Raw genomic sequence first — 27,979 nt, forward strand, 5'->3', positions numbered from 1 at the left:
TGGGGTGCGGCCAGAGGCCGAGAAGAGTCTGTTTTAATGACCAGGGACAAAGGAGAGGCTTGGGGGGTGGGGGGTAGGAGGAGGATGACAACCCCCACTCCCTCCTCCCAGTCCAGCCTGCCCCCACAAGTTCCCTCGCATCCTCCGAGAACAGTCCTGGGTTGGGCTGGGGCAGCAGCCGGTGGTGGGACATTGCCTCAAAGGACGCTGACGCGCTCGGCCAAGCCCTGCATCTCATGGTCCTGGGGCAAGCAGGCCCTGCCCAGCTCCCCGGCAAGGGACGTTCCAGGAAGAGGCTGCTCTGCCATGAACTGCTCCCAGCGCGCATCGTCGCTCTCGTGCGTGATGTACCGCTCGCCCATCTTGCTTTCCAGCTCCCGGAGGTCCAACCAGGTCTGGTACTCCTAGGCCCGAGAGAACAGGGGTTAGCTTGCCAGCTGCACTGAAGGCAGTAAGCCGATCCTGAAGCTTGTCAATGAAAGCGAAGCCACACCCCCTTGCTAATTGCACAGCCAGTAGAAATATGTTTCAACCCTCTCCCCGCAGCCCAGCCAATAAGAAACTCAGCTATATTCCCAATCACTACCTGCCAGTCAGAAAGAGAGCTAACTAGTCCCACCCCCTTCCTCCAACCCAGCCAATGACTAGCTGAGCTTCCTGCATCACCTGCAACCACGAGTGGCTGAGAGATTTGTCCACGCTGTAGCGCTTGCGCATCTTCACCTGCAGCAGGTTGTTGATGAGGTCGATGGCTGCAGGGGAAGGAGAGAGGCGGTTCGAGTCCTGCCTGGGGAGGAGTTCACTCTGCTCCAACAGGCCACCCCAGCCTGCCCGTCTGCCCTATCCCATAGGGCGGGGACACACCTCAGCAGTGCCAGCCACCCATTTCTTTAAGACTTGTTTTACTTTTATTGGAAAGTCAGATATGCAGAGATGAGGAGAGACTGAGAGGAAGATCTTTAGTCTGATGAGACACTCCCCAAACAGCCACAACAGCCAGAGCTGAGCTGATCCTAAGCCAAAAGTCTGGAGTCTCTGCTGGGTCCCTCACATGGGTGCAGGGTCCCTAGACTTTGGGCCATCCTTGACTGCTTTCTCGGGCCACAAGCAGAGAGTTGGCTGGGAAGTGGAGCAGCCAGGATTAGAGCTGGCACCCACATGGGATCCCGGAGCATGCAAAGCGAGGACTTCTGCCACTAGGTTATATGCCGGGCCTCAGCCACCCATTCCACCCATTTTGTCATTACTAAACCACAGTGTTCCTTTCCATTGTGCAGGTGCACATGAGTGCCTGTTTCGTTTTGTTTTTGTTTTACAAGTTCTACATCCTAGTTCTTACTTCCAGGTCATCTTCAGAGTTTTTACCTTACACAGGAGACGGGCATATCTCAGATTATCTTCTTTCTCTTCAACTTATTTTTGTTTTATTTTAAAGGTAGAGACACAGACATACAGAGACCTTACAACTATACAACTACTGGCTCACTTTCCCCAAATGCCCACAAACAGCCAGTGGAGTTAAGAACTCCATCTGGGTCTCCCAGGTCGACGACAGGGACCCCACTACTCGAGCCATCAGTGCAGGTCTCCCAGGGTGAGCAGCAGGCAAGACGCTTCAATCAGAAGAGGAGGAAGGACTCGAACCGTGTACTCTTACAGAATGCGGGCCTCCTAAGTGGTGTCTCCACAGCTGTGCCTGCCCCTACCTGTACTGAATGTTTTTATAATGCTTATTTATCATTTATTTGAAAGAGAGTATGTGTCTGATCTCCCATTCACTAGTTGACTCCCTAGGCATCTATGATACGGTGGACCAGACCAAAGCCAGAAGCCCAGCTGTCCTCTCCCACTGACTTTCTCTCCAGCTGTCCTGTCCCACGTGCGTGGCAGGGGCTCAAGCACTTACCTACCCAGTTGCATCTGCCTCCCCAGATACAACAGCAGCAAGCTGAGTCAGAAGGGGAGAAACTGGGACTTGAGTCAGCACTTTAATGGGGAATGTGGGCATCCCAAGCAGTGGCTTAACTTGCAGTGCCACAACACCCACCCTATACTGGTCTTCATTTCATATTGTTCTTTAAGCCAAATCACTTACGATCTTTTGGTGAGTCAACAGCATATATACTATGCTATAGAGATTTGTTTAAAAAAGTGGAAAAGGGTCAGGCACGGTAGCCTAGTGGCTAAAGTCCTTGCTTTGCATGTGCTGGGATTCATATGGGCGCTGATTCATGTCCTGGTTGCTCCACTATATAGTTCCATGCCTGTGGCCTGGGAAAGCAGTGGAGGATGGCCCCAAGCCTTGGGACCCTGCACCCATGTGGGAGTCCTGGAAGAAGAATCTCCAGGCTTTGGTGCCCACACTGGATCCCAGTGCTTGAAGAAGCAGGATTAGCCAATTGAGCCAATACAATATATCGGCCTCACTAATCCATTTTTTAAATTTCTTTTTTTTTGAGTGTGAGTATCCACCTCAGTGGTTAAGATACTGACAGCCCCTGCTGGATAACTGACAGTGGAGCGAGGATGGCCCACATGCTTGGATCCCTGCAGGCATGTGGGAGACCTAGATGCAGCCCTGGGCTCGTGGCTTTAGTCTGGCAAAGCGGTGGCCCTTGTGGTCATCCAGGGAGTGAACCAGCAGCTGGAAGATCCCTCTCTTTGTGTCTCTCCCTCCGTATCACTTTCAAAATAAAGAATTTTACAGCTTCAGACACAATAACTCTTCAGACACACACACAGCCCTGCACTGAATGTCCGGGGCTCTCAGCTTTGGCTCTGCTCTGCAAGGACTTGGTGAATGTGCTAATGGAATCAAGCAAGCGTTTTGTGTCTCAAATACACACACACATTTTTAATTAATACATACTTTTTTTAAAAGGAGAAAAGACATGTGTTTTAAGTGGGGACCTGATGGATCTCCCTGGTCCGTGCAAGTCCAATGATCTCTGTATCCACAAAAGCAACAGGAACCAGGGCCTGTTGCAATGGCTCCTGGATTTGGCCAGGCCCAGCCCTGCTCTGCCTCGCTGGCGTGTGCATCTGGGGACCAAACCAGCTGATGGAAGATCTGTCTCCCCCATCCTGACCCACCAATTTACCTTTCAAATCATTTAAGCCTGTGCCGATTCAGTGTGAATGCCAGGTGGTTTCTGAATACTTTGAAGCTGGCCGACTTTGTGGCTAGAGAGACTGTGGGTGCACACCAGTGCCAGGCTAGGGTCCACACCTGAGGCTACTCAGGCGTGTCCATCCACACACTAAGACACCCTGGTACTTCCGCCCCACCCTGCTACATGAGTCACAGCCCTCTAGAGCCCCTCCCTCTGCCCCTTCAGTGGCCCCGCCCCACTACGAGGCTCCACCCCCAGGCCCTGGGACACGTAGGCCCCACCCCTTTGAGGCCCCGCCCCGAGCACGTGGCATGCAGGATCCACCCCTCCAACACCGGTCTCTCCAGGCTCTAACCACTATCACCTGGAACAAGGACCTGCCCCTGTCACGGCCCCGCCCCATTAGGCCCCACCCATCAAGTAGACCACACCCCTCGTGACCCCGCCCCACCCAAGCCCCGCCCTCGCTCGGCCCCGCCCACGCCGCCCTCCTCCATGCCGCCTGCTGGCTCACCGCCCGCCGAGATGCAGCTCCAGGGACTGGCCGGGTACATGAAGGCGGCGTTCTGGATCTGGTCGTTGATGTCCTCGTCTTCATTGAAGGGGAACGTGCCGCTGAGGCTGACGTACATGATCACGCCCACCGACCACATGTCCAGCGAGCGGTTGTAGCCCTGGTTGAGCAGCACCTCGGGCGCCAGGTAGGCGGGCGTGCCCACCACCGAGCGCCGGAACGACTTCTCGCCGATGATGCGCGCGAAGCCGAAGTCACACAGCTTGACCTGCGGGCGCAGCCGGTGCTCGGTCAGGCCGCTGCCGCCTGAGCTGGGTGCAGCCAGGCTGTGTGGCGCCGAGGGAGGGACTCCCTGCTGGAGGATGCGCTCCTGCAGTGGCACCTCGGCCAGCCCCTGCTGCTTTCTCCCGGGGCGCAGGGGAGACCCCAGTCCCTCCCCGGATTCCTCCCAGGATGCGCTCCTGCAGTGGCACCTCGGCCAGCCCCTGCTGCTCTCTCCCGGGGCGCAGGGGAGACCCCAGTCCCTCCCTCGCATTGTGGTTGCAGGGGTTGGTGACCTCGGGCCAAGCAGCTAACTCCAGGACTGTTTTGTCATTCTATTGGAGAGTCATGTCCCCGACTATTGGTTTTCTTTGCTACTTCTCCCTTAACAGTCCCCAACTTAAGGCAGCTCGTGGCCACCCCAAATAGACTACATTTCCCAGCCTCCCCAGCACCCAGTGACAGCCAGTAGGGTGTGACAGAATCATCCTGCATCCTTGCAGGACCTTCCTCCTCTACCCTAGAAGGCAGACATGGTGAGTGGTGAGCGGGGTAAGGCAGGAAGCCCAAGACATCGGCGGCGTGGTCGCAATACCACCATGGCACCGCCTTTAGACCCCAAAATGCTCATACCAGCTGTAAGTCCTGGGCTCCCATGTCCGAGGCTAACCTTGCCCCTTGATAAATATAGTCTCCATCCCTTGCGCCCCCTCCCCAATAGCTACCGGGGTTGTCTGGGGGTCTCCAAAGCCGGCGCAGCCCCAACTGACCTGTGGAAATGGGTCCGCCGACGCCAGCAGCACGTTTTCCGGTTTCAGGTCGCAGTGGACGATGTTCTTGAAGTGCAGATGTCTCAGCGCCACCAGAATCTGCGGGGATGGGGAGATGGGCCTGGGGAGGGAGGCAGAGGAGCCCTGCCCCGCCTCGCCCCGCCCCGGATGTGCGGATGTGCCTTGTCCTGCTCCACTTCCCCTGCAGCTCCCTGCTAGAGCAGAGGAGGAGGGCCCAGTCCTTGGGCCCCTGCACCCACGAGGGAGACCTGGGTGGAGCTCCTGGCTCCTGGCTTTGGTCTAGTCCAGCTTCCAGCAGCTCGGGCCATTTTGGGGAGCTAACTGGATGGAAGATCTCTGCTTTTTGAATCAATGCTCTAAAAAAAAAAGTTCATGGGAAAATGGAAACAATGGCCATTTAGAGGTGATGAGGGTGCTGGTTCAGACACCCACATGCCACGTGGGAATGCCTGGATCTGACGCCCAGCTCCTGCCAGCCCAGCCCGGGGAGGCGAGGGTGAGGGCTCAGGTCACTGGCACCGCCCAGCCATGAGGAGTTGTGCAGCGAGTTCATGGCTCTGGCGCTCTGGCGGTTGAACATGGGAGGGAGGGACTCCATCTCCCTGCCTCTTTCAAAAAAAGAAGTTGAAACCCTGGCAGATTTGTTTCATTGTATATATTTTTGTGAACTTTTCTGGAGACCCTCCTGGACACAGATTTCAGCTTCTTGTGCAGTGAGACTGAGATGCTTCTGGGCCTGGTATAGTAGCCTAGTGGCTAAAGTCCTTGCCTTGAACATGCCAGGATCCCATATGGGTGCTGGTTCTAATCCCGGCAACTCCACTTCCCATCCAGCTCCCTGCTTGTGGCCTGGGGAAGCAGTCGAGGACGGCCCAAAGCCTTGGAACCCTGCACCCGTGTGGGAGTCCCAGGAGAGGTTCCTGGCTCCCAGCTTTGGATCGGCGTAGCACTGGCTGTTGCGTGCACTTGGGGAGTGAATCATTGGACAGAAGATCTTCCTCTCTGTCTCTCCTCCCCTCTGTATATCTGACTTTGCAATAAAAATAAATAAATCTTAAAAGAGAGAGAGAGAGAGACCTCCTTGGATTCCATTTCCCATGCATTGTGTAGTGCTCCCCAGCAACGCTGTCCCCGTGTCCTGTTGGCCGCTTTGGTTTTCTGCTGGTCAACGTGGCCAGACACAGCCACTCCACGGAGCCAAACCCGTGACGTGACCTCCTAGGAACTCAGTTTCCTCACTGGCAAAACGGGCTGATGACGAAACCTACCTCAGAGCCTGGTGGCGAGCTACAAACATCCAGAGGGCAAAAGCCTCATTAGCACAGGAGGCGGAGGAGATGCAGCTAAGAGCCAGAAAGCAGAGATCTACAGAGGGAGAGAGAGACAGCAGGTGGAAAGGCGGGGAGAGAAGCGGGAAAGAGAGACCACTCCTTCTGAAGATACTTAACCCCCACCCTGCCTGAGGTCAGCCACGCCCCACTGAGACCATCCCCCAGAAAAAAGGGAGGAGCCCATGGATGTGAAACCCAGGATTCGCAAATGGGAACATGGACCATCGCAGGGGAAAAAGCCACAAGCAAAATGTAGAGACAACTCCATACTAGGGTAGGCAAAGCTCTGAGCTCCCTCATATACAAAGAGCTCTCACAGTTCAATAAGAAAAAAAAAGTCAGTGTTATGCTGCAGTAGTTGGTGACACTGTCAGCCCATGTGAGTGAGGTTCTAGCCCTGGCTGTGGCACTTCTATTCCAGCTCCTCGTTAATGTGCCTGGGAGGGCAGCAGAGGACGGGTTCCTGCACCCATATGGAACTGCAGGATCCCGGCTTTGGATTATTATACAACACTGAACTACACAGCGCTCTGATCACATTAAGTGCTATAAATTATCCAGACATGATTTTATATTTACATTTGTGCTGGGAGCCCGGGGCGGTAGCCTAGTGGCTGAAGTTGTCACCTTGCATGTATTGGCTGCTCCACTTCCCATCCAGGTTTGGGACCCTGCACCCATGTGGGAGACCCGAAAGAAGCTCCTGGCTCCTGGCTTCGGATCAGCTCAGTTCTGGCCATCATGGCCACTTGAGGAGTGAGCCAGCAGATGAAAGATCATTCTCTATCTCTCCTTCTCTCAGTAAATCTGATTTTCTAATAAAAATAAAATCTTTAAAAATAAAAGAATGCTGGGTGGTGGGCTGCCTCGGGGGTGATGGTTCATACACTCCCTCGGGTGCTGCACATACTAAAGTGCTTGGGTGTGAGTCCTGCCTCTGCTGCAGGCCCCAGGGGGCTCGGTGCTTGGGTACCTGCTATCCATGGGAGAACGGCTCCCGGCTTCCGCCTGGCCCAGCCCTGGCTGCCGTGGCATTTGGGAAGAGAAGCAGCAGAGGGAAGAACTGTCTCTGCTTTCCAAAGAAATAAGTAAACAGAACTTGGAAGCAAAGTACCCAGGAGGATGTACGTAGGTTTTATGCAAACACTAAGATATTTTACCTGAAGGACCTGGTGAGTCATAAAAATAAATAAATCAAAATCCCCAGGTGGGGAGGGGAAGGGGCCTGGCAGGAATCCCCCAATCATATCCCCCAGTCAAACCACAAGAATCTGTAGAGCGTAAACTGGGGGCTGGTACTGTGGCATAGCACGTTAGGCCACCAGAACCAGTGCCAGCACCCCACACAGACACCTGTTCAAGTCCCAGCTGCTCTGATCCAGGTCCCTGCTAATGAATCAATGGAAGATGATTCAAGTGCTTGGTTCCCTGCGCCACGTGGCAGAGCTGGGTCCCTGCGCCACGTGGCAGAGCTGGGTCCCTGTGCCACGTGGCAGAGCTGGGTCCCTGCGCCATGTGGCAGAGCTGGGTCCCTGTGCCACGTGGTAGAGCTGGGTCCCTGCGCCATGTGGTAAATGTGGAAGAAGTTCATCGCTTCACACTGGCCCAGCTCTTCCTGTGTGGCCATTTCACAAGGAAACTAGCAGATGGGAGATCTTTCCCTTTGCCTCTCTCTCTCTCTTTGTAGCGACTTTTCAAATAAAAACATCTTATTAAAAAAAAAAAAAACCCACACACACAAAGTGGGGCAAGGCGGACACCCTGGGTGCAGTTCCCATAGGCTGTGTGACCCTGGGCAATGACCTGACATCTCTGAGCCTCTCTCTCCTCCACAATGACAGGGGAGTGACAGAGGTCGGGGTGCTGGCCTAAGAGTGCTCAGTGAATGCCAGTGGCCACGTGGCAAGCTCCCCGATTCTCCTACCCAGCCCCGCAGCCAGCCCTGTGCACTCAGGGTGGGCTCCGTCTGGGACCAGCGTCTCGGTCACTGCTGGGTCCCCATGCCTGCCAGCACAGGGCTAGATGCAGAGCGGGGCTGCCAGGCAAGTGTTCACTGAATGATTAAATGAATAAACAAGAAAGAAAAACCCTTTCTCTTCTTTTTTTGTTTGCATGAGTGAACTCAGGCCCCAAGGAGCCGGACTCCTCTGTCACTTATTATTTTCTTTATAATAACAATAACACAATAGTCATTCCTATTCTATTCTTTCTTTGATCATTATTCTACTTTTATTAGCACTCTTTAACTTATTCCCTTCACCATTTTCTCCTATTATCCCCATTGTTACTACTCTAGTATTGTGATTTTTATTATCTGCTCCACGCATGCCCAACTGCTGTCTGCCAGTCTAGACAGGCACCTACCGGTGTTTTTAAGGGTGACCCAAGGGCATAGTTTCTGGGAAGGCGGGGCAGCCTGTGGGCGGGGCTTCGAGGATGGGCAGGTAAGCCTGAGGGCGGGGCTTCGAGGGTGGGCAGGGCAGCCTGTGGGCGGGGCTTCGAGGATGGGCAGGGCCGCCTGTGGGCGGGGCTTCGAGGATGGGCAGGGCAGCCTGTGGGCGGGGCTTCGAGGTGGGCAGGGCAGCATGTGGGCGGGGCTTCGAGGTGGGCAGGTAAGCCTGTGGGCGGGGCTTCGAGGATGGGCGCCTGCTTTCCCCGGATGGGCTTCAGGGAGCACACAGCTGCAGGCTTACCTGGGTGATGAGGAACTTGGTGAGGCGCTCGGGCAGCCGGCCCTTCTCGCTGGACAGGATCATCTCCAGCATGTCCCCGTGCAGCTTCTCCATCACCACGAACACCTTCTCGGGCGTCTCAAACATGCACTCCAGGTTCACGATGCCGGGGTGCCGCAGGCTCTGTGGGGGGACGAGCTGGGTCAGGGTCCAGTGGACTCCCATGGACACAGCTGGCCTCAGGAAGGGACACGCTGCCTGGGACGTCCACAGCTCCCTTCCTCGTGGTGGTGGTGGCTGGTGCTGGGGCAATGGGGGAGGCAGAAGAATCTCACCCCATCCCGGTGGGGAACTTTGAAACATGGAGAAATTGTGAAGGCCCAGAGAGGTGGGAGGGAAGGAGGGGAGCTTGGGCAAATGGGAAGGGGCCTTGTGCGTTCTGTGTCAGTTAAATCGTGCCTGACACCCTGTCCTGGCCTAACCCGTGTTCTCCCATCCAACCCGCCCACCTTGACATCCCCCAGCCTGGAAGCAGCAGAAAGGGAGGCTTTCCCCAGCAGGGCAGAGCCGGCCCAGCGCCTGGCGCTTACCTGCAGTATGGCCACCTCGTTGCGCAGCTGGCTCTCCTGCTTGGTGGGGAAGCGCAGCTTGTCAATGACCTTTACCGCCACGTCACGGCTCGTCTTGCGGTGCTTTCCTGGATGGGAAGAGGACGGGCAGGAGTAAGGGCGCCTGACCTCGGCAGGACGGGCGACCCTCACTGCCCCTCCTGCTAAGGAGACACAGCCAGAGCTGGCCAGAGGTGAGCTAAACCCCTCAGGAAGACACAGGAGATGGGCCTAGGCCTCACAGAGGCAGGAAGGAAAAGCAGGAATCCACAGAGACACTGGATTCCTAATTCAGGGCCAATGCTGTGACCTAAGCATCCCATACGGCCACAGGTTCTAATCCTGGCTGTTACACTTTGACCCAGTTCCCTGTTTGTGGCCTGGAAAAGCAGTGCAGAATGTTTCAAAGCTTTGGGACCCTGCACCCACATGGGAAACCTGGAAGAAGTTTCTCTCTCCTGGATTTGGACTGGTTCAGTTTGCGACCATCTGGGGAGTGAACCAGAGGCTGGAAGATCTTTCTATCTCTCTGTAAATCTCTTTCTCCCTGTCTCTTTCTGTAAATCTGACTTTCCAATGAAAATCGTTTTTTCAGATTTCTTTATTTTTATTGCAAAGTCAAATATACAGAGAGGAGAGACAGAGAGGAAGATCTTCCATCCATTGATTCACTCTCCAAGTGGCTGCAACACCCAGAGCTGAACTGATCTGAAGCCAGGAGCCAGGAGCCTACTCCAGGTCTCCCACGTGGGTGCAGCAGCCCAAGGCTTTGGGTCGTCCTCGACTGCTTTCCCAGGCCACAAGAAGGGAGCTGGATGGGAAGCGGGACTTCCGGGATTAGAACCGGCGCCCATATGTGATCCCAGTGAATGCAAGGTGAGGTTTTCAACCACTAGGCTTTCGTGCCAAGCTCAAAAATAAGTGAAATTTAAGAAAAAAAAATTTGCAATCCAGGCCAATCTAGGATCTAGCACCATTGTAAAAGGCAGAATTTAGGCTCCCTATCCAATCAGAAGCTAGCTGTAGCTCTGTGGCCAATCAGTGCAGAATTTACTCCCATTATCCAATCATAATGGAAGATCTAGCTGCTAACAATGACAAGAGGAGAATCCACAAGAGGGAAGCCATATGGGACCCAATCCAGGTACTCGTTTCCAAGTCAGAGCAACAGGAGGTGAGCTCACAGCCACCAACAAGGAAGAAAGGCTTGGAGCCAAGCCAGGGCTCGGTCCCTCCTCTGAGTGGACACAGGCGTCCTTACCCCCATAGACTACGCCAAACTGCCCGGAGCCCAGTACTTCATCCGGGAAGATCTGGTAGACCGTGGCGATGTCCTACAGGGAGGAGACACAGATGACAGTGGAGTCAGGGACAGGGGCCGATGGACAGGAGGGCCGGGCATGTCGTTGGGGAAGAAGGCCGGGAGGCTTACCACGTTCTCTTGGATCTGGCTGTTGGACACGGAGATGCTCAGTGAGGCTTGTCCTGGGACAAGGAGAGACACGGGTGAGGGGGGCCAGCTCAGGGTTACTCTCACCCCCTCCTCGAGCAGCCTCCAGAGCCAGACCACCCATTTCTCAGACAAGGAGCCTGAGGCTCCTGATCAGGTCTCGGAGTCTGGAACCCAGGCCACTTTCTCTGTGCTCTGCTGGCTGCCAACTTGCCGTTGGCTCACGCCTTCCCCAGGGCCCTACTCCAGCCCCTACTGGAACCTGTGTGTAGGACTTACTGTGGGGTGTGTGGCCTGGGGCGCTGGCCGCGTCCTGGAGGATGACAGGCATCAAGGCCTGGCGGATGGCTGTCTCCCAGCCCCGTGCCGACTCAGCACCCTGCCCGTGGGGGCCCCCGGGGGCCCCGCCTGGCGTCTCGCCCACGAAGTAGGTGACGTTGGCTGTGATGATTTCGAAGCAGTGTGGGTTGGTCCCCGGGGGCACGAGGCTGAAGTTCTGGGCGGGCTCCACCGTGAGGATCTCGGACAGTGGGATCTCCTGGTGGGAGATGGGGAGTGGCGTGGGTGAGGGCGGGAGAAGGGGAGTGGCGTGGGTGAGGGCGGGAGAAGGGGAGTGGCGTGGGTGAGGGCGCCAGGCAGAACTGGGAGCCAGCTGGCAAGGAGACGAGGGGGCAGCACCAGTGTCTGCAGTCCACAGCAGGTGCACAGTAGGCGTTTGATGGAGGAAATAAGGCCATGCAAGGCTCACGGGCCACAAAGCACAGCCACGGTCACAAGGAAGACGCTGCACGGCAGGGGCCAGGGAGGATCCTGGGCGTGGCGTCCCTGACAGCTGGGAGGTTTAAATGAAGCCTCCTGAAAGTCAGATATACCGAGAGGAGGAGACACAGAGAATGCTGGGAGAGGACCACCCGATAAGCAGAGACCACCACAGTCCAGGACAGGGCTAGGATGAGGAATGCAGGAGAGCAGGGACAAGGCAGAGGGCAAGAAGCAGATCCAGAGCGCCCTCAGCCAACTGCCAGGTGTCTGCAGTGTTGCATCTGCCCCCGGTGAGCACAACAGGCAGGTCATGGTCAGGGGGTCTCAGGCAGAGAGGGGAGAGGACTCATCTGGAGTGTGTGTATGCGGGTGCCAGTATCAGACAAGGTTGGACGTGGGGGAGTGGGGGTGGGAGAGGGCACAGCTCCGGGGATCTGGAGCGAGCAGTGGGCAGGCCGCACCTTGTAGTATCTGTTGGTTGTGTTGTTCTGGAAGAGCGTGATGCACTTGCAGTCCAAGCGCCAGTAGTGCCGCTTCCTCTGAGGGCACAGAGAGGTCGAAGAGCGTGAGATGGACCAGCCTTCCTGCCAGCCCGCAAACTCCTCCAAGGAGACAGCTCTTCCCCAGCCAAGCTCCACCCCAACCCAGCAGGCCCCACAGGTCCCCGGTCTAAATCATGCCCAGCCCCTCGTCTCCATAACCCTCACCTCTGATTCGCAGCTCCAGCTCCAGCTCTATCCCCACCTGGACCCCTTCTCAAATGAATGCTGCCGGTCTCAACTCCACCCGTCTGTATCACACAGCTGCCCTCTCACAGCCCCTCCCTTCTGCTCTACCAGGCCCCCACCGCAGCCTCTCCCTACCTCACCCCTCCACCGACCCAACCCAAGCTCGGAACCCCTCCTCTCTACCTGTCCTGCTCCTTGCTCACCCCCATAACCCACACCTGTGACCCTAGCTCCGCCCACACCTCAGCCCCGCCCCAACTCCAGCCCCACCCCAGTTCCCCCCCACACGGACCTGAGCCCCGCCCCCTCACCAGCGTGTCCTTGTTGCTGTAATGGACCACCCAGCCCTCGCGCAGTGTGGTGCTGGATTTGCGAGTCGTGTGTCGCACAGACTGCACCACCCTCATTAGGGGGATGTAGCCCAGCGAGCTGTAGGGGAGAGGAGACGAAGTCAAGGGCAGAACTGCACTCACTGGCCACAGGGGACATCCAGGGGCAGCACCGCAACTGAGGAATCTTTTTTTTTGTGGGGGCCGTCCTGTCTTCTGCTGTGGTTCCAGAGTCTCCATTGCAAGGAAAGGGACTCTTGACAGGGCCATGTTGACAAGGTGGTTCTAGGGGTAGGTGCCTGGCCCAGCAGCTTTGGATACCAGCATTCCACAGCCCATTGCTCAACTGCAGTCCCGGCTCCTTCGCTTCCAATCCAGCTTCCTGCTAACGCATGCCCAGGAAGGCAGCAGACCAGGTGCTGGGGTTCTCCACCACCAGCCAGGTGGGAGCCCAGGGTGGCATTCCAGGCTAGTGTCTTCAGCTTGGCCGGCATTGCAGAGGGAAGATCTCTCCTTGTCTCTCCGTCTTTCCAGTCAAGTGAAATGAAAATGTTTCAGAAACCTCTTCTAAAGCAAGGCTGTCGAGCAGATTGTTGGCTTGCATTTCTCCAGCCAAGAGGGGTGGGAAGCTCACAGAGGCCTCTACCCAGCAACGAAGAGCATGATGGTTCAACTGGCCAATCCTCCGCCCCCGTATGCCATGATCCCATATGGGCGCCAGTTTACATGCCAGCTGCTCCAATTCCCTTCTAACTCCCTGCTTGTGGCCTGGGAAAGCAGTCAAGGGCAGCCTGAGGGTTTGGGACCCTGCACCTGCATGCGAGACCCAGAGGAAGTTCCTGGCTCCTGGTTTTGGATTGGCTTAGTGCTGGCAGTTGTGACCATTTGGGTAGTAAACCAGCAGATGGAAGATCTTTGTCTCTCCTTTGATAATACCTACCTTACAATAAAAATAGACATCTTAAAAAAAGAGAGAGGAGAAGAACAAAGTTTAGAGAGCAGGTGACCCAGTTCCAGACATGACAAACTTATAAAGGCAGAACTCCGCAGAGAGAAGTTACAGACAATCTTCCACTCAGCCCCAGGGCCGGGTCTCCCGGGGGAGTGCTGCCTTCCCAGGCGGCTAGCTCAGAAGTGGAACAGCCAAGATTTGATCCCACACTCGTATGAGATGCTGGAGTCTCAGAGGGCAGCTTAACCTGCTACACCCTGATGCTGCCACAGCCCCCCAGAAGTGACAACTGCTGGGACCCCTGTGCTCAATAAGGACACAGCTGAGCTTGGCCATGTCCCCTGATCTCCATGACTCAGTTTCTTCATCTGTGATGCAGGCTGCTCCTCCCATCCCAAGTCTCCCGGGTCCAGGTTTCGGAGCCTGTTGCTGTGTTCCTGGCTCTGGGAGAAGGGTGGCCCCGAGCCCTCTGTAACCTGCCACTGCCTTCACTCTGCTGGCCTTGTTCCAGCCACTTCTCCTGCCCTGCCTGCTCCTGTTTGCTTGCAGTGCCTGGAATGGGCTGGGACATGCCAGAGAGCTCTATGCTGACGGCTCCAGGCTCTCTCCTCAAGTCCCCTGACTGCCCTTCCCGAGACCTGATGTCCCAGATACATCTGATTAGCAATAGTTGCCCCTAAAGGACCCTCAGCTGTCTGGTTCACAGCAGTAGCAGAAGGTGACAGGTGACTGTTTAATATTTACAGAGGTGCCCGAGGGTGGCCACACCCCTCGGTGTTTGTGCGGCTCTGGCTTTGTCGGTGTCCATGACGTCTCAGTTCCTTTGTGAATCACTGGGAAAGTCCCCAGACTCTAAGCCTAGCTCCCAGTGGATGCTCTCTCTCCACCACCACCCCTTGGCCATGCCCACTCCTGGACTCAGCCAGCCACCTGCCTGGGGCTAGCGGGGGCTCCACCTTGAGAAGAAACCAGGGCACCAGGAGAAGCAACAGTTCCCCGGCAGAGGTGGGCTCTGCACTGACTCAGCCTCCCTGGGCTCTCGGCTTGGAGCCAGGCAGCCCTGTCCCAGGACAAGTCCCCTGAGCCCGACATCCCAGTGGGCTTCAACTAATGGGAACTGCATTTCCTGTTTTGAATGAGTGGTGGGTGTGTCATTTGGGACACCCCATCTAGGACCACCTGGAGCAGAGTCCCCACTGTTTCTGATTTTGGCTTCTTGCTAACAGGCACCCTGGGGAGGCAGCAGGTCCCTGGGTCCTTGCCATCCACGGGGGAGACCCGATTGAGCTCCGGGTGCCTAGCCTCAGCCATTGTGAGCATCTGGGGAGTGAACCAGCAGGTGAAAGCTGGCCTCCCGACAGGTCCCGTGCCTACCTCTGGGCCTTGCCTTCCTCACCATCCTCCTCCTCGCTGGTGTGCAGGGCGTTCTCTGAGTGGGAGCCGGGAATGACCCCAGAGTCATCCGGCTCCTCCGTGAGCGCACTCTTATCGGCCTCACTGAAGTCGGTAGCCTCTTCCATGGGCACATCTGGGGGAAAGGACGGGGGACAAGGGTCAGACGGGTCTCCACCCAGGCCTGCCCCAGCCCTGCCCTCCAAGCCCCCCAACCCCAGCCTTTTACCTCCGTTGATAAATGCTTCTCCCAGACAGTCATTAGGGACGCGGGTGGCACAGCGTTTGTGGCAGTTAAACTTGCAGTCTGGGGACAATGACAGGAGGGGAGAGAACAGGGTGGGAGAGACAGGGTTCCTGTAAGGCTGGGGTCCTTGACTGGTGAACGTCAGGCCAGCCCTCTCGGTCATGCGCCTGCTCTGTGCCACAGCCTCCCCGGAGACCAGAAGGGAGTGGGAAGGTGAGCTGCTGGGCTGTGGGTATCTGAGGGGCTGTCTGAGAGTGTCAGGGTTCACTGATCCAAGTCCCTGGCATTGCAGAACGTGGCAGGACCGGATGGCGTGTGTGCCGTTGGAGCTGGGGGCTTCCGCAATAGGAACTGCCTGCCAGACGCTCTGGGGACCCTGGACGCACGCTTTGGGTGGGGCCAATCTGGCCCCTACCTGCCAGCTGCCAGCAGGCACCATCCCAGTGTAATGAACCCAGGTGCCCCTGACTACAGCCAAAGGTGGGTCAGGACAGTCACCGCTCTAGAGCCTGATGATTCCCAATGGTCAAGGCCAAGGACAGTGTACGTCAGTGCTGAAAACCTACTTGCTTTAAAGATTCATTTATATATCTGAAAAGAGTTAGAGAGGAGTCTTCCAATTGCTAGTTCACACCCCTCCCCCGCCAATGGCCACAATGGCCCGAGTTGGGTCAGGTCAGAGCCAAGAGCCTGAAACTGTATCCAGGTCGCCCACCCAATGGCAGGGACATTCCAGAACCTTCCAGAGTGGGTGTACACCAGCAGGAGGCTGGGCCAGAAGCGGAGTAGCCAGGACTCAAATCAGGTCCTCTGGGATGGAGTAGGGATGTCCCATGCGGCCGCTGAAGCCACCACACCAACCGTTCGCCCCTTGGAATTTTATAAGTAGGTTTTAGACTTCTGTGCTGCCAGAGTCTGATCATCCGGGGGTTCTAGAATATTATGTATACAGCAGCTTGCTATTTTCACGGTTCTCTGACTGTGGATCATTCATACTTCTGATAGTGCAAATTTCCAGGGTTACAGGGTTTTGGCGGTCCTAAGGTTCCCAGACTGTGGGCTCAAATCTGACATTCCTAGAAACCCACAGCTCCCAAAGCCTAGAACTCGAAGCTTGGCTGGTTCGAAGACTTAGGGTCTAAAGGATTCTGATTCCCACATTCTTACATCCGTGTTCCCCTTTGTTCTCTAGGATTTCCAGGCCTGTGGTCGAGGAACTCCATGCTCAGGGCTTGGGAATCTACATGTGCAAGTTCCAAGATGCTAAGGTTCTAGAAGGTTCTAGGAATCCAGGACACCAGACACCGCCCCCCCCCACTCCCCCACCTTGCGTTCCCAGCTGGGCGCTAACCTTTGCACTGCAGGCCTTGGCGGAAGAGGCCCTTGAGCAACTTCTTGCAAGCCTGGCAGACCGTGGGGCGTGTGTAGCTGTGGATGAGGAAGGTGTGTGGCACCTTCACCTTGGACAGCAGCATCTTGTCCAGCTCGATGGGGCGGCCGGTGTAGAAGGAGGCGGAAGAGGACGAGGACGGGGGACGGCGTGGCAGCAGGTCCGTAGTGCTGCGGCTCTACAGGTGGGGGAGAGAGGACAGCCTGGTTCCATGCACTGGTCCTGGTCACCTCTGCCTCCTGCAGTCTCTAACCTGCCAGCCAGCTCAGCTCCCAGTCATTCCCGCCACCTCCACGGCCCAGCCCCTCACCAGCTCCTCGGACGTGCAGGGCAGGGACTCGGAACTGCCCAGTCGCACCGAATGGCCACTGGCCAGCGACGTGGATGACAGGCGCCGCTTGCGCGCCCCGCTGCAGTTGTTGGGGATGTTGAAGGCGCAGCGTTTGTGGTAGTTCAGTCCGCAGCCTGCAGGGGGCGCCAGATAGTCAGGCATAGCTTCCACCCCTTCCAGGCCTGTCACTCAGGAGCTGCGCTGCCCTCTGACCTCTCTGCCAAGGCCCCGCCCTTCCGTGGAAGCCTTGTCCCAAGATCCCCAACTCCAGCCCAGACTTTGCACCCCAACCCCGCCTCTCTCGGGCAAGGAACACCTCCTCTGTGGTCCACACCTGGGCCTGCTCCCTGTCCCTTCGCCTGCCCACCTCCTTGGAGACGGGGGTCCCTCCTGCCCACCTCCCTGAAGATGGGGGTCCCTCCTGCCCATCTCCCTGGAGACAGTTGTCCCTCCTGCACACCTTCCTGGAGACGGGGTCCCTCCTGCCCTCCTCCCTGGAGACGGGGTCCCTCCTGTCCACCTCCCTGAAGACGGGGGTCCCACCTGCTCATCTCCCTGGAGACAGGGGTTCCTCCTGCCCGCCTCCCTGGAGACAGGGTCCCTCCTGCCCGCCTCCCTGGAGACGGGGTCCCTCCCTTGACTGAGATCTCCCTGGGTTCCCGGTGCCTCCCTCCTCAATCCCCCCTTGGCAGTCCCTTTGGAATCCAGGAGCTCCCTAGGGCTCCTCTTCCTAGTGTAATTAAAGTCAACGGAAAATTACAAAAACCCAATTCTGGCAGAAGTGGCCGTAGGGAAGGAAGGGCTGGGTCATTCACTCTGACAAAGACCCGTGGGGCAGGTGAGGCGCTGGCTGTGGGGGAAGGAAACCAGGACAGGAGCTGACCACGTGACCAGGCCCAGCGCCCAGGGCTAGCCAGCTCAGGCCCTGCTGCTTCCCGTGAAGAAAGTGTGTGCATCTCAAGCATTTCCGTTTCCTTCTCTCTTCGATCCTATGGTCTACCGTGAGCTTGGACTCCCAGGAGCGTGTTGAGAACACAGGGTGTGTAAAGACGAAGCACACCTCAGCACCCCGCACCCTCTGCTTGGGGCTGGTCAGCCAGTGTGCTTTGCCAGGACCTTGTTCTGTGCCAGGCGCACATCCGGCTCTGCTACTGTCTTTATGGCATCTCTTAAAATCCTCCTCCAAGGAAGAAGGTGTGACAGCAAGCTGTGGCGCAGCCGTCTGGGGTTTCCTGGGCTCTCCAAAAGCCATGGGCCACCTGCCAGGCCTATGGGTGCTGCGCTCCAGCTGTAAAAGCTTAAACATGTTGTGACCAGTCTGTCTGATAAGGCAGAGCAGCTCAGGGGACAGCCACTCCTGAGGAATGTTAAGGAATGCGGTGACGTGAGTTCTGACTGCCAGCTCCCTGTCCCATTCAGACTTGCAAACATGTAAAAACTGGTGCGTCTTCTACTGCCTTGCACAGGACGGGACAGTAGGTCTGCCGCTCTTCCGAGATCCTGCTGTGTGTGAGCTGTCCTGATAAACCCTGTGATTGTTCCCAGAGCTTCCTGCTGCTTCATGTGTTGTGCTCTGGTCTCAGGCTTCCTGCTCAGCTTGAGGCACCACCGCTTGCCCTCCACCCCACCCCTCCGCAGACTCCACACTCCACAAACCATCAAGCTCAGGGGGTCCCTGCAGCTACTGGGAACTCCTCCCTGGTGACTGCAGGCTTTCCTGCTGGGCACCACCTCCCAGAGTGACTGAGGCAAACTTGGAGCATGTTGTCCGTGCCGGGAGGCGGTGCTCTGCTCTGCACGCGGCTGCGTCCCTGCATGGATCCTTGGTGGACATTCACCGTCTCAGCTCTAATTCCCACTGCGAATCCAGCCCCATTCAGAAGGCAGCACGGGCATTCAGCGGTCCCTCTCGCCACTGTCTGGACTTGGAATATCAGCCGTGATCTTGGCTCCACGCGATTCACACTGATTCAGAACCCGGTAGCACCCAGGTGGCACACTGGGAGGACGGTCACGTGGGCGGAGACACAGGACTCAGACGTGGACGTGGACGAAATTGGTGGGATCGCACTGCGTCTGCTCCCTGGGGGGGCCTGGCAGTCCCCACCCCCGGAGTCCCGAGGGGAAGCTGTCCTCACAGCCAGGGCTTCCTGCTCAGAGCTTAGACCTAAGGTATTGGTGACTCTGTGTCTGTCCACCAGCAAGGCCGCCTCTGAAGATGCCTCTTCTTGTAGGGCATGCTGGACAAGCGAGGGCAGCGCCCGGGTGCCAGGTGGGGACACCAGCAATGTCGGGCTCGGCTTTCTCCGTAGGTGGAGACTCAGGTATAGCTACTTGTCAGGGGTGCCAGCAATAAGGACACGATGACCTCAGGAGATGAACTTGCTGTCACACACCGGATGTCTGTCCCCTTCCAACCCTAGATTCACGGGCCGAAGCCCCAATGCCCCAGTGTGACTGTGTTTGGAAAGGGAGTCCTTACAGAGGTAAACTGAGGCTCAAAGAATGCAGTGCTAACCTAGGGGGACCGACAGCTCCCTGGCCACGTGTCACGCGAGCACACAGTAATGACAGCCCTCTGTACCCCAAAAGGCAGCCCACCACGTCAGAAACAGCTGCTACCGGGGCCTCTGTCATGGGGTTGGCAGTCTCTCGTAATTGGGAGGGACAGACGCCTTTGGCTCGGGCCACACCCCCGGTCCCCATCTGCCCTCGCCTGTAATCTTCTGGCATCCACAGCTGGTCCAAGGCTGACTGCAGGAGCTCTTGAAGGCACTCGGTGGGGGGGACTGCTGGGGTAGACCAACCTGACTCGGTGGTCTTGAAGGCCCAGAACTAGACTCCCAGTGGCCACAGGAATCAGCCAAGAGCTGCCGGTCAGCCCTACAATCTGGCCAGCCCAATCCCTGCTACCTTTTGCCACTTCTGCTTTTCAGAAAAGCCTCAAGCCACTTCCCTGGCCCCTGCTCCCTCAGGCCCCGCCCTACTTCCACCCACCTCTCAGCACCCCCCTACTCCCCAAGCTCCTTGTCTACCAGACCGCACCTCCTGGACTCCACCCCAGACCTGCACTCCGTCCCTCCCACCTTTAGACCCCATCCCCAGACTAGAGCCCCGCCCCTCCTGGCCCCACCTTTGAACCACACCCCCAGATTGGAACTGTGCCTAGTCCCACCTTTGGGGCCCAGCAACCTCCCCCCCGCCCCCCGCGCCCGACCCCCCACTCCTCTCACCGTCGCACTTGAGGCCCTGGCGCACCAGGCCGAAGAGCATCTCCCCGCAGTGGTCGCAGAAGGCCGGGGCCCGGTATGAGTGCACGGTCAGGGCGTGGGGGCGGATCTGGAAGTCCTCGAAGGTGGCTGAGGCTGCGAGGGGGAGGACGGTTAAGTTGAGGTGTCCCAAGGCTGTTTCCTTCTCCGCGTCCCGCCAGCCACCAGGTCTGCACCTCCTTTGCTGCATCCACCTGCCCGCGCTCAGATCCTAGCTGTGCCACAGCTACGCGAAACTTCTCTACCCAACCAGCTTCTCCCTAAGGCACCTGGGAGAGCACCTGACCCTGGCCCAAGTCCTTGGGTCCGTGCCACCCACGTGGGAGGCCAGGATGCAGTTCCTGATTTCAGACTGGCCCACACATGGCTACTGTGGCCTTTTGAGGGGAGTGACCCAGCAGATGGAAGATCTCCCTTGTGTTGCTCTTTCAAATCAATAAAATTTAAAAAGAAATGTTGATGTGGCTGAGGGACAGATGTTAAATTCAAGATGTAAATTTTGGGACCAGAGCTTTCTTTGGCTCAATTGGTTAATCTTCCATCTCCAAGCACTGGGATCCCATATGGGTGCCGGTTGGTGTCCCAGCTGCTCCACTTCCCATCCAGCTCCCTGTTTGTAGCCTGGGAAAGCAGTGGAGGATGGCCCAAAGCCTCAGGACCCTACACCGCTTGGGAAACCCAGAAGAAGCTCCTGGTTTCTGGCTTCAGATGGGCTCAGCTCAACTCCAATCATTTTGGCCATTTGGGGAGTGAACCAGAGGATAGAAGATATTTCTCTCTGTCTCTCTCCTCTGTAAACCTGCCTTCCCAATAAAAATAAATATATATATTTTAAAATTTCAGATGTAAATTTTACATATATTTTGTCACAACTAAAACAATTCTCAAGTGAAAAAATATTCATCAAATAAACAAGGAACAGACACGTGGGCCCCAGCCTCTGATTTGCTGACCTAATTGCCATGGGGTTGAGCTCAAGCAGCAAGGGGGGAAAAGCCGGGGGTCCTGTGTGGTAGTCTAGTGGCTAAAGGCTAAAGTCCTCGCCTTGCCTGTGTCGGGATCCCATTATGGACGCCGGTTCGTATCCCAGATGCTCTACTTCCCTTCCAGCTCCCTGCTTGTGGCCTGGGAAAGCAGTCAAGGATGGCCCAAAGCCTTGGGACCCTGCACCTGCGTGGGAGACCCAGAAGAGCTCTGGGCTTCAGATCAGCTCAGCTATGGCCATTGTGGTCACTTGGGGCGTGAACCATCGGATGGAAGATCTTTCTCTCTGTCTCTCCTCTCTGTAAATCTGACTTTCCAATTAAAATAAATGAAGCTTTAAGAAAAAAAAAAAAAAAACACAGAGAGAGAGGGAAAAAGCCACACACAACTAAATACTCGCTTGTAGCTGACATGCAAAGCCAGCAAAGGCCCATGGAGCACTGTCCTAGGCGGCGGGGACGCCACAAAGAACAGACAGGGCAAAATCCCCAGCGGGAGAGACAGGTGAGGACACGCTAGCAGTCCTCTCATCCAGCAACACCCCGGTCGAGTGTGGCAGGCCTTCAATGCTAACTGCCGGGGAGGGTGCTGCGCACAGCTGCTGGCCTGCCCACCTGAGGTGCTGGCACCCCATGTGGAAGTGACTCTGATCATCCTAACGCACCCCCTGGGAGGCACCTCAAGCACTTGGCCCCTGCCACCCATGCAGAAGACCCCAATGGCGTTCTGGGCTCCTAACTTGTGCCTGGCACTGCTCTGGCTGTTGTTGGCATTGGGGGAGTGAGCCACAGGTCAGATCTCTCTCTCTGTCATTCTGCCTTTCAAATTAAAAAATAAAAAGATGCCAACCAGAGTCTTATGAGGTAGTCTCATATCATTCTAGTGTTCTAGATAACAAAATTGCAGCACAGATTAAAGTCACTTCCCTGAGGACACACAGCCCTGGAATTCGAACTTGAACCCTAGCATCTGGCTCCAGGGTTCACACTCCTATCAGTGTTATTTATTGCAGCTTTGCAAAATTTAAGGAACAAAACACTCAGTGGGTTCTCAGGAGACCAGGACCAAGAGAAAATGCCAGGGGCCCAGGTGGGCAGCCAGCTGGGTGCTGGGGGAGCACTTCATGCAGGGATGCAGGAACAGGTGTATCCAACACCTCAGCTCCTCTCATCGGAGGTGCTTGCAAAAGGGTTAACTGGAGGCCAGCCTCAAAGTGCCAAGATGTGCCCACATCCTATAGGGGCACCAGTTCCAGTCCCGGCTGCTCCACTTCCAACCCAGCTCCCTGCTCATGCGCTTGGGAAAGTAGTGGAGGAAGGCCCGAGTACTTGGGCTCACACAGGAGACCCGGAAGAAGCTCCTGGCTCCTGCCTTTGGCCTGGTCCAGCCCAGGGCACTGTGACCAGTGTAAACGAGCAGATGAAAGATCTTGCTCTCTCTGTAACTCTGCCTCTCAAATAAATAAGTAAATCTTTTTTTTTTTCAAGATTTATTTATTTTTATTGGAAAGGCAGATATACAGAGAGGAGGAGAGACAGAGAGGAAGATCTTCTGTCTGATGATTCATGCCCCAAGTGACCACAATGGCTGGTGCTGAGCCAATCCAAAGCCAGGAGCCAGGAACTTCCTTCCAGGTCTCCCATGCGGATGCAGGGTCCCAAGGCTTTGGACCATCTTCGACTGCTTTCCCAGGCCACAAGCAGGGAGCTGGATGGGAAGTGGAGCTGCCAGGATTAGAACCGGCGACCAGATGGGATCCTGACACAGGCATGTGCAAGGCAAGGACTTTAACCACTACACTATCACACCGGGCGCTCAAATAAAAAAGTAAATCTTATTCCCTTTAAAATGAATAAACACATGGAAAACTCTTAATAACAGGTTCTTGTGGGGGGGGAGGGGCTGGTGTGGTGGCTCAACGGGTTAATCCTCCACCTTCTACCGTCAGTATCCCATGTGGGTGCCAGTTTGTGTCCTGGCTTCAGATCAGCTCAGCCCCAGCCACTGAGGCCACCTGGGGAATGAACCAGCGGATGGAAGATCTTTACGCCTCTCCTCTCTGTAAAATCCACTTTGCAATAAAAAATAAACACTTCTTAAAACAACAAAATATTACGGTCTGCACATACAGCGCATACAACAAAACCTTAACTTATTCTGGAACAGTTTCGTGTTTAGCCCAAGTCTCATTCATCTTCATCCTCTCCATGGCAGTTCTATATTTAACGACTTTATTTCCCTATCAATATGCAGCAGAAAGGCAGTGGGGTGGCGGGTGGGGGCTCAGCTGCCACAGGCAGGACAGAGCTGTAACAGGATGTCCTTCACTCTCAGAGAACTAACCTTGGACACCAGCAAGAAACCCAGGCCCGAAAACAAACAAGGAAACCTCGGACAATGCCACAAAGAATCGGATGGTGCTGCAGGAGGCCACGCCCCCAGAGGCGTGGCCAGGGTTGGCTGCCCAAGGAAATGACAAAGAGAGCCAGAAGAAGCAGGCTGTGGGCTATAAGACAGCAATGCAAAGGCCCTGGGGTGGGAGGCAGCCTGCTCTGCCCCAGGGATGGCCGCCAGGCCTGCAAGGCTGGGGCAGAAGGCAGTGCGGGATACCACCTTCTGGGAACTGCAGAGTTCCCCCCCAGGTGGCCTGGAGGAGAGGGCTCTATGTGGGAGTGTATCATCTGACTCAGTTGTCTCCTGTGTGCACTAGTCTAGGCAGGAAGCCACAGGGGCTGTGTGTGTAAGAAATGGACTGAGGATGTTAACGGTGGGACCAGGACGAGGGAAACAAAACCTCAGGCTGCAAAGTTTGAGTGTGAGCACTCCAGCGGGCAGGGGCGCCCTTTCCGGGAGCCACTGGATGTGCAGGACGAGAAAGGGGGAGACCAAGAGTCCCTTCTGGGACAAGCCATCTGGAAGGGGTCCAGCAGGTACCCTAAAGGACACGGTTGGGAGAGGTGGCCAATTTCCCAGAGAGTCCCCTGAAACTTGCAATTGCCATTTGCCCAACCACCCCAATTGAACCAAGCAACACAGTGAGGGTGCGGGACCTGGGCCTGCTCAGAACCACAGGCAGCCCATTTTCACTATGGGAATGGCCATGAGGTGGACTACCTGCTGGCTGCCGCCCATTCAACACCACCAGCACCACCACTGCCATCACCTGTGCCCTCAATGTACCAGCCAGGGATGGGATGCAGCTGCGGCAGGACCCCTTCATATGCAAGGCTCACCCCAGCTCCACCTTCCCCAGAGGCGCTGCCTGTACCCCTGCCCCTACCCTGGCCTGCAGTGCTTGCAGGAGGGGGGGTGGTGGGACTAGGGGATTCCCTGGCCTGAGGGCACCTGCAAGAGATCCCGATTTGCAACAATGGGGGCCTCTAACATTACACAAAAGCAACCCCAAACTTCTGACCCACTGCTTCCCCAGCCTCTCACCTGACAACACCACCTCCACCAGGTCCCCCTCCTGGATGTCTGCCGCAGAGCGCACCAGCTGCAGGAGGTTGGCCGACGTGGGGTCATGCTTGAAGAGCAGGATCTTGTCATAAAGGCCATAGAAGCCACACTCGGGGAACTGCAGGGCGGGAGAGGCAGGGAGATGGTGGAGGAAACGGCTTCAGAGCAGCAGCCTCCGGAGGAACTACACCGAGGGACCCCTGCAACCCCTCGCTTCCTGCCTGTCTCCCCGCCCCAGCTCCAGCAGATGTGCAGGACTGGTGAACTGAGGCCCCGCAGCCTTGGCACCTCTTGGAGGGGGCGCTGAGCAAGCACCCAGTCCCCCTCTCCACCACCACCCTGTCCTGCCTGCCTGTCTCCCTTGTTACCTGGCGGTGGCCCAGCACAGGGGCGGGTAGGGGCGCCCTGGAAGGAGGGGGTGGAGGTCTCAGGGGAGGGTGGGGCGCTAGGGCTGGAGGGAGAGGAAGGTCTCGGAGGTGAGGTTCCTAAACCCAGGTGTTTAAGGCCCCCAGGCTAGCAGAGTGTGTGTGGTGTGTGTGTGGGGGGGCAGGAAATGAAACCCGCAGAACTGAAAGTGAAACTGCCCAGGTGGAGTGCTGGGAGGAAGGGAAAAGGCACCTGGAGGGGGCGGGCAGAAAAACAAAGGAGGGGTGAGGCCTGGGAGTGGGGTGTGTGAGTGTGGGGGAGTGGCAGGCGGCAGACTGGAGTCTTGGACAAAGAATTTCTTCCAGACTGGGAATGAGCAGGCTGTGTGGGGATGGGAGTGGGAGGAAGGGGCCGGGGCCCAGTTCCCCCGTGTTCCTCTGCAGCCCATACATAGGATATAGTTTCAAGAGCTGGAGAAAATTCTGGAATTTGGGTGTCCTGGGGGTCCAATGTGCTCACATGATAGAATCATCTGCTCTAAATGCTGGATTGTGGGTACACGGTTGATCTTAGACACCTAGGTGAGCTGGAAGAACCTGTGTCAAACCTGGGCCTCCCACACTGGAACAGCGAGGCACAAGGATCTTAACAGTCTGGGGGCTCCTGCACCCCAGCAATCAGACATTGCAACATCGAAGGGCTTCTACTGAGTCTACCTTCCACCAGGCAGGATTCAAACACGGAGTGCCAGAAAAACCAGGGAGGCCACCACGGTCCTGGGTGAAGACGCACTGGCCTCCTTGCAAGTGTGGGGCGCCCAACAATGTAGCAGCCCAGTATTGTAGCTTCTGACCTGCCTCGATTCAGTTTCGACTCACCCCCTGCCCCCTGTGTATGTGTGTATAAAGGACGACCTGGTGTCCAAAGCTAAGGTCCTCCAGGGCTGTTTGTTTATCCAGGAGCCTGAGGCTGGGGAGAGGGGGCAGGGATGAGGCTCGGGGGAGACCTCACTTGCCCTTGGCACCCATACCCACACCCACATGTCACCGGATCCCCTTCAGCCGGCCTGGCTTCAGTTTCTGCTACCCCCTCCTCCCTGCCCTCCACCTGGGGGCCCCTCCCTTCCTCCCTGCCCCAGCGCTAAACAACCAGCAGGGACTCGCAATTTGGGGAGGCCTCCCGGGCACCTCACCCTACCCAGGTCTCCTGCAAGTGGGTGGTGAATGAGGGGCCCAATTGGGGCCCCTCTGCCGAAGCTCCCTACCTAGCTTGTGGACACCCCAGGCCCAGGTCGCTGCCCACCCATCTCCATACACACACACACACACACACACACACACACACACACACACACACACACCAGGCCCACACGCCCTTACCTTCTGGTCCACGATGGAACACGCCAGCTGCTTCACGTGGGCCAGCTCGGAGGCGGCGGGCAACAGCACGAACTCGCGGGTCAGTCCGATTTGGATGTGGAAGGAGACGCCCCCGGGGCCCGGGGCCTGGGGTAGCAGCCCGGACGGCGACTGCACGTCCAGGGCGCCCGGGGGAGGAGGAGACCCCGGCCCGGGAGAGCCTGGGAGGCCAGCGGGATGGGAAGGGGCGGCGGCCATGCGGGGAGGTGCAGGACCCGGCGCCCACCCGGGCTCCGGCTGGCAGGGAGCCCCGGGGTCGAGGGGACCCGGGCGTTGGAGAGGTGCCCGGAGCGCGGGGATCCGAGCGCGGGGAGGCGAGGATGGAGGGAGCCTGGGAAGCAGAGAAGAGCGATCAGAAAGGGGGGACGGAGCGGGGAGCCCGGGTGGGTGGGTGTGGGTTGACAGCGATCCAGAGAGCCGGTGACCCCCGAGGGCCCCTGGAAAGCAGAGGGCGTGAGCAGAGCGCGCGGGGATCCACGAACGAAGGGGTACCCGAGGAGCTGCGCACCTTAGAGGCGGGAGAGCGAGGATGGAGTGGATCCCGGGGATGGGAAGAAGGGGGTCCCCCGGAGCCCGGGTGGAAAGGGAAGAATCTCACGGGTGGCGAAAAGTTGGAGCCGAGTTGGCTCGGGGATCGCGGAGCGCAGGGGAGGGGGCGTTCCCGGCGGCGGGCAGGGTGGGGGCAGGGGAGGGCGGCCTGGCGCGGGCGGCGTTTTTTTTTTTTTTTTTTTTCCCCCTTGTAAAAGTTTAAGTCCGCGGCGGCGGCCCAGGAGGAAGTGTCGAGAGAGACGGCTCCGGCGGCCAATCGGTGCGCGGCCCGGTGACGTCATGGGGCGGGGCCGGGGGCGGAAGGGGGCGGGCCCAGCGCCTCGGAAATGGGGGCGGGCCGGCGGGCCGGGTTCGGGGCTCCCCCGACCCCTCCCAGAAGCACAAGGGGAGTCTGGGGTCGCACGGAGGGGGTCGGCCGCAGGTCGCAGGGTCGGGGATCGGAAGCTAGCGCGTGGCCTTTGAGGGAGGGAGGAGCCGCCGCAGCCGGCCGCAGCCGGCGGCGACCACCCGGTTGGCAGAGCCCATTCCACAGAAGGGAAGGTCGAGGCCTCCCCCAGCTTTGATGTGTCTCCGCGGCGCTGGGAAGGGTGCATGGAGCTTACGGGGAGAGCAGATTGCATGGCATCCCCGTCCATCTCCACACACCAGGACCCCAGCTATGCGGTTCCCCGGCCCCTTTTGCAACAAGTGACATTGCGACGTCTCCTCATTTAGTGACCAAATGGCAGGTGGCAATCAACTCGCAAACAGGAAGCTGAAGCCCCGAGACTTCTCCCAGTTCACCTGGAGAGGTTGCCCAAGTCACCCCCAACTGGCAGGGTGAGGCTCAGGGTGGAGTGCCAGGGGCACCCTAAGAGATCCAGGCACCACCTTTGCCCTCTGAGGCCTGGATCCTGGGTCAGCCCAGGACCCCAAGAAGAGCCCCTATTCCTTCTGCCTCAGGGCTGTTGGGGGCGGCTGAGGTCTGTAGTGTCGATTCTGTCACCACATCCGGGGCTGGGGCTGAGGAAGGAAGGAAGTCTGAGGCTGGAGCGAAAACCCCAACCACCACCTGGGGAAGCTG

General features: G+C 57.3%; 1 protein-coding gene across 2 annotated transcripts; it reads right to left on the reverse strand.

Moving 5' to 3' along the window:
- Positions 1-27,026, reverse strand: PRKD2 (protein kinase D2). 2 transcript variants are annotated; one of them, XM_040977852.1, is made up of 19 exons: positions 26,876-27,026; positions 26,329-26,698; positions 24,563-24,701; positions 20,105-20,236; positions 16,851-17,005; positions 16,502-16,718; positions 15,133-15,210; positions 14,886-15,039; positions 12,542-12,659; positions 11,964-12,041; positions 11,020-11,278; positions 10,723-10,775; positions 10,552-10,624; positions 9,273-9,379; positions 8,704-8,865; positions 4,659-4,757; positions 3,628-3,895; positions 667-752; positions 1-404 (listed from the first exon to the last, which is right to left on the reverse strand). In XM_040977852.1, the coding sequence occupies exons 2-19, from the start codon at positions 26,563-26,565 to the stop codon at positions 198-200; spliced, it is 2,622 nt and encodes an 873-aa protein (XP_040833786.1). In that variant the 5' UTR covers positions 26,566-26,698; positions 26,876-27,026; the 3' UTR covers positions 1-197. The 2 variants fall into 2 exon arrangements, with proteins under 2 accessions (XP_040833786.1, XP_040833787.1); XM_040977853.1 differs by lacking the exons at positions 26,329-26,698; positions 26,876-27,026 and adding an exon at positions 24,952-25,009.
- Between the last annotated feature and the right edge of the window lie 953 nt (positions 27,027-27,979).

Source organism: Ochotona curzoniae, unplaced genomic scaffold, assembly GCF_017591425.1.
Source record: "Ochotona curzoniae isolate NIBS_2020 unplaced genomic scaffold, NIBS_Ocur_1.0 contig_2861, whole genome shotgun sequence".
In the NCBI taxonomy this organism is placed as follows: Eukaryota; Metazoa; Chordata; class Mammalia; order Lagomorpha; family Ochotonidae; genus Ochotona; species Ochotona curzoniae.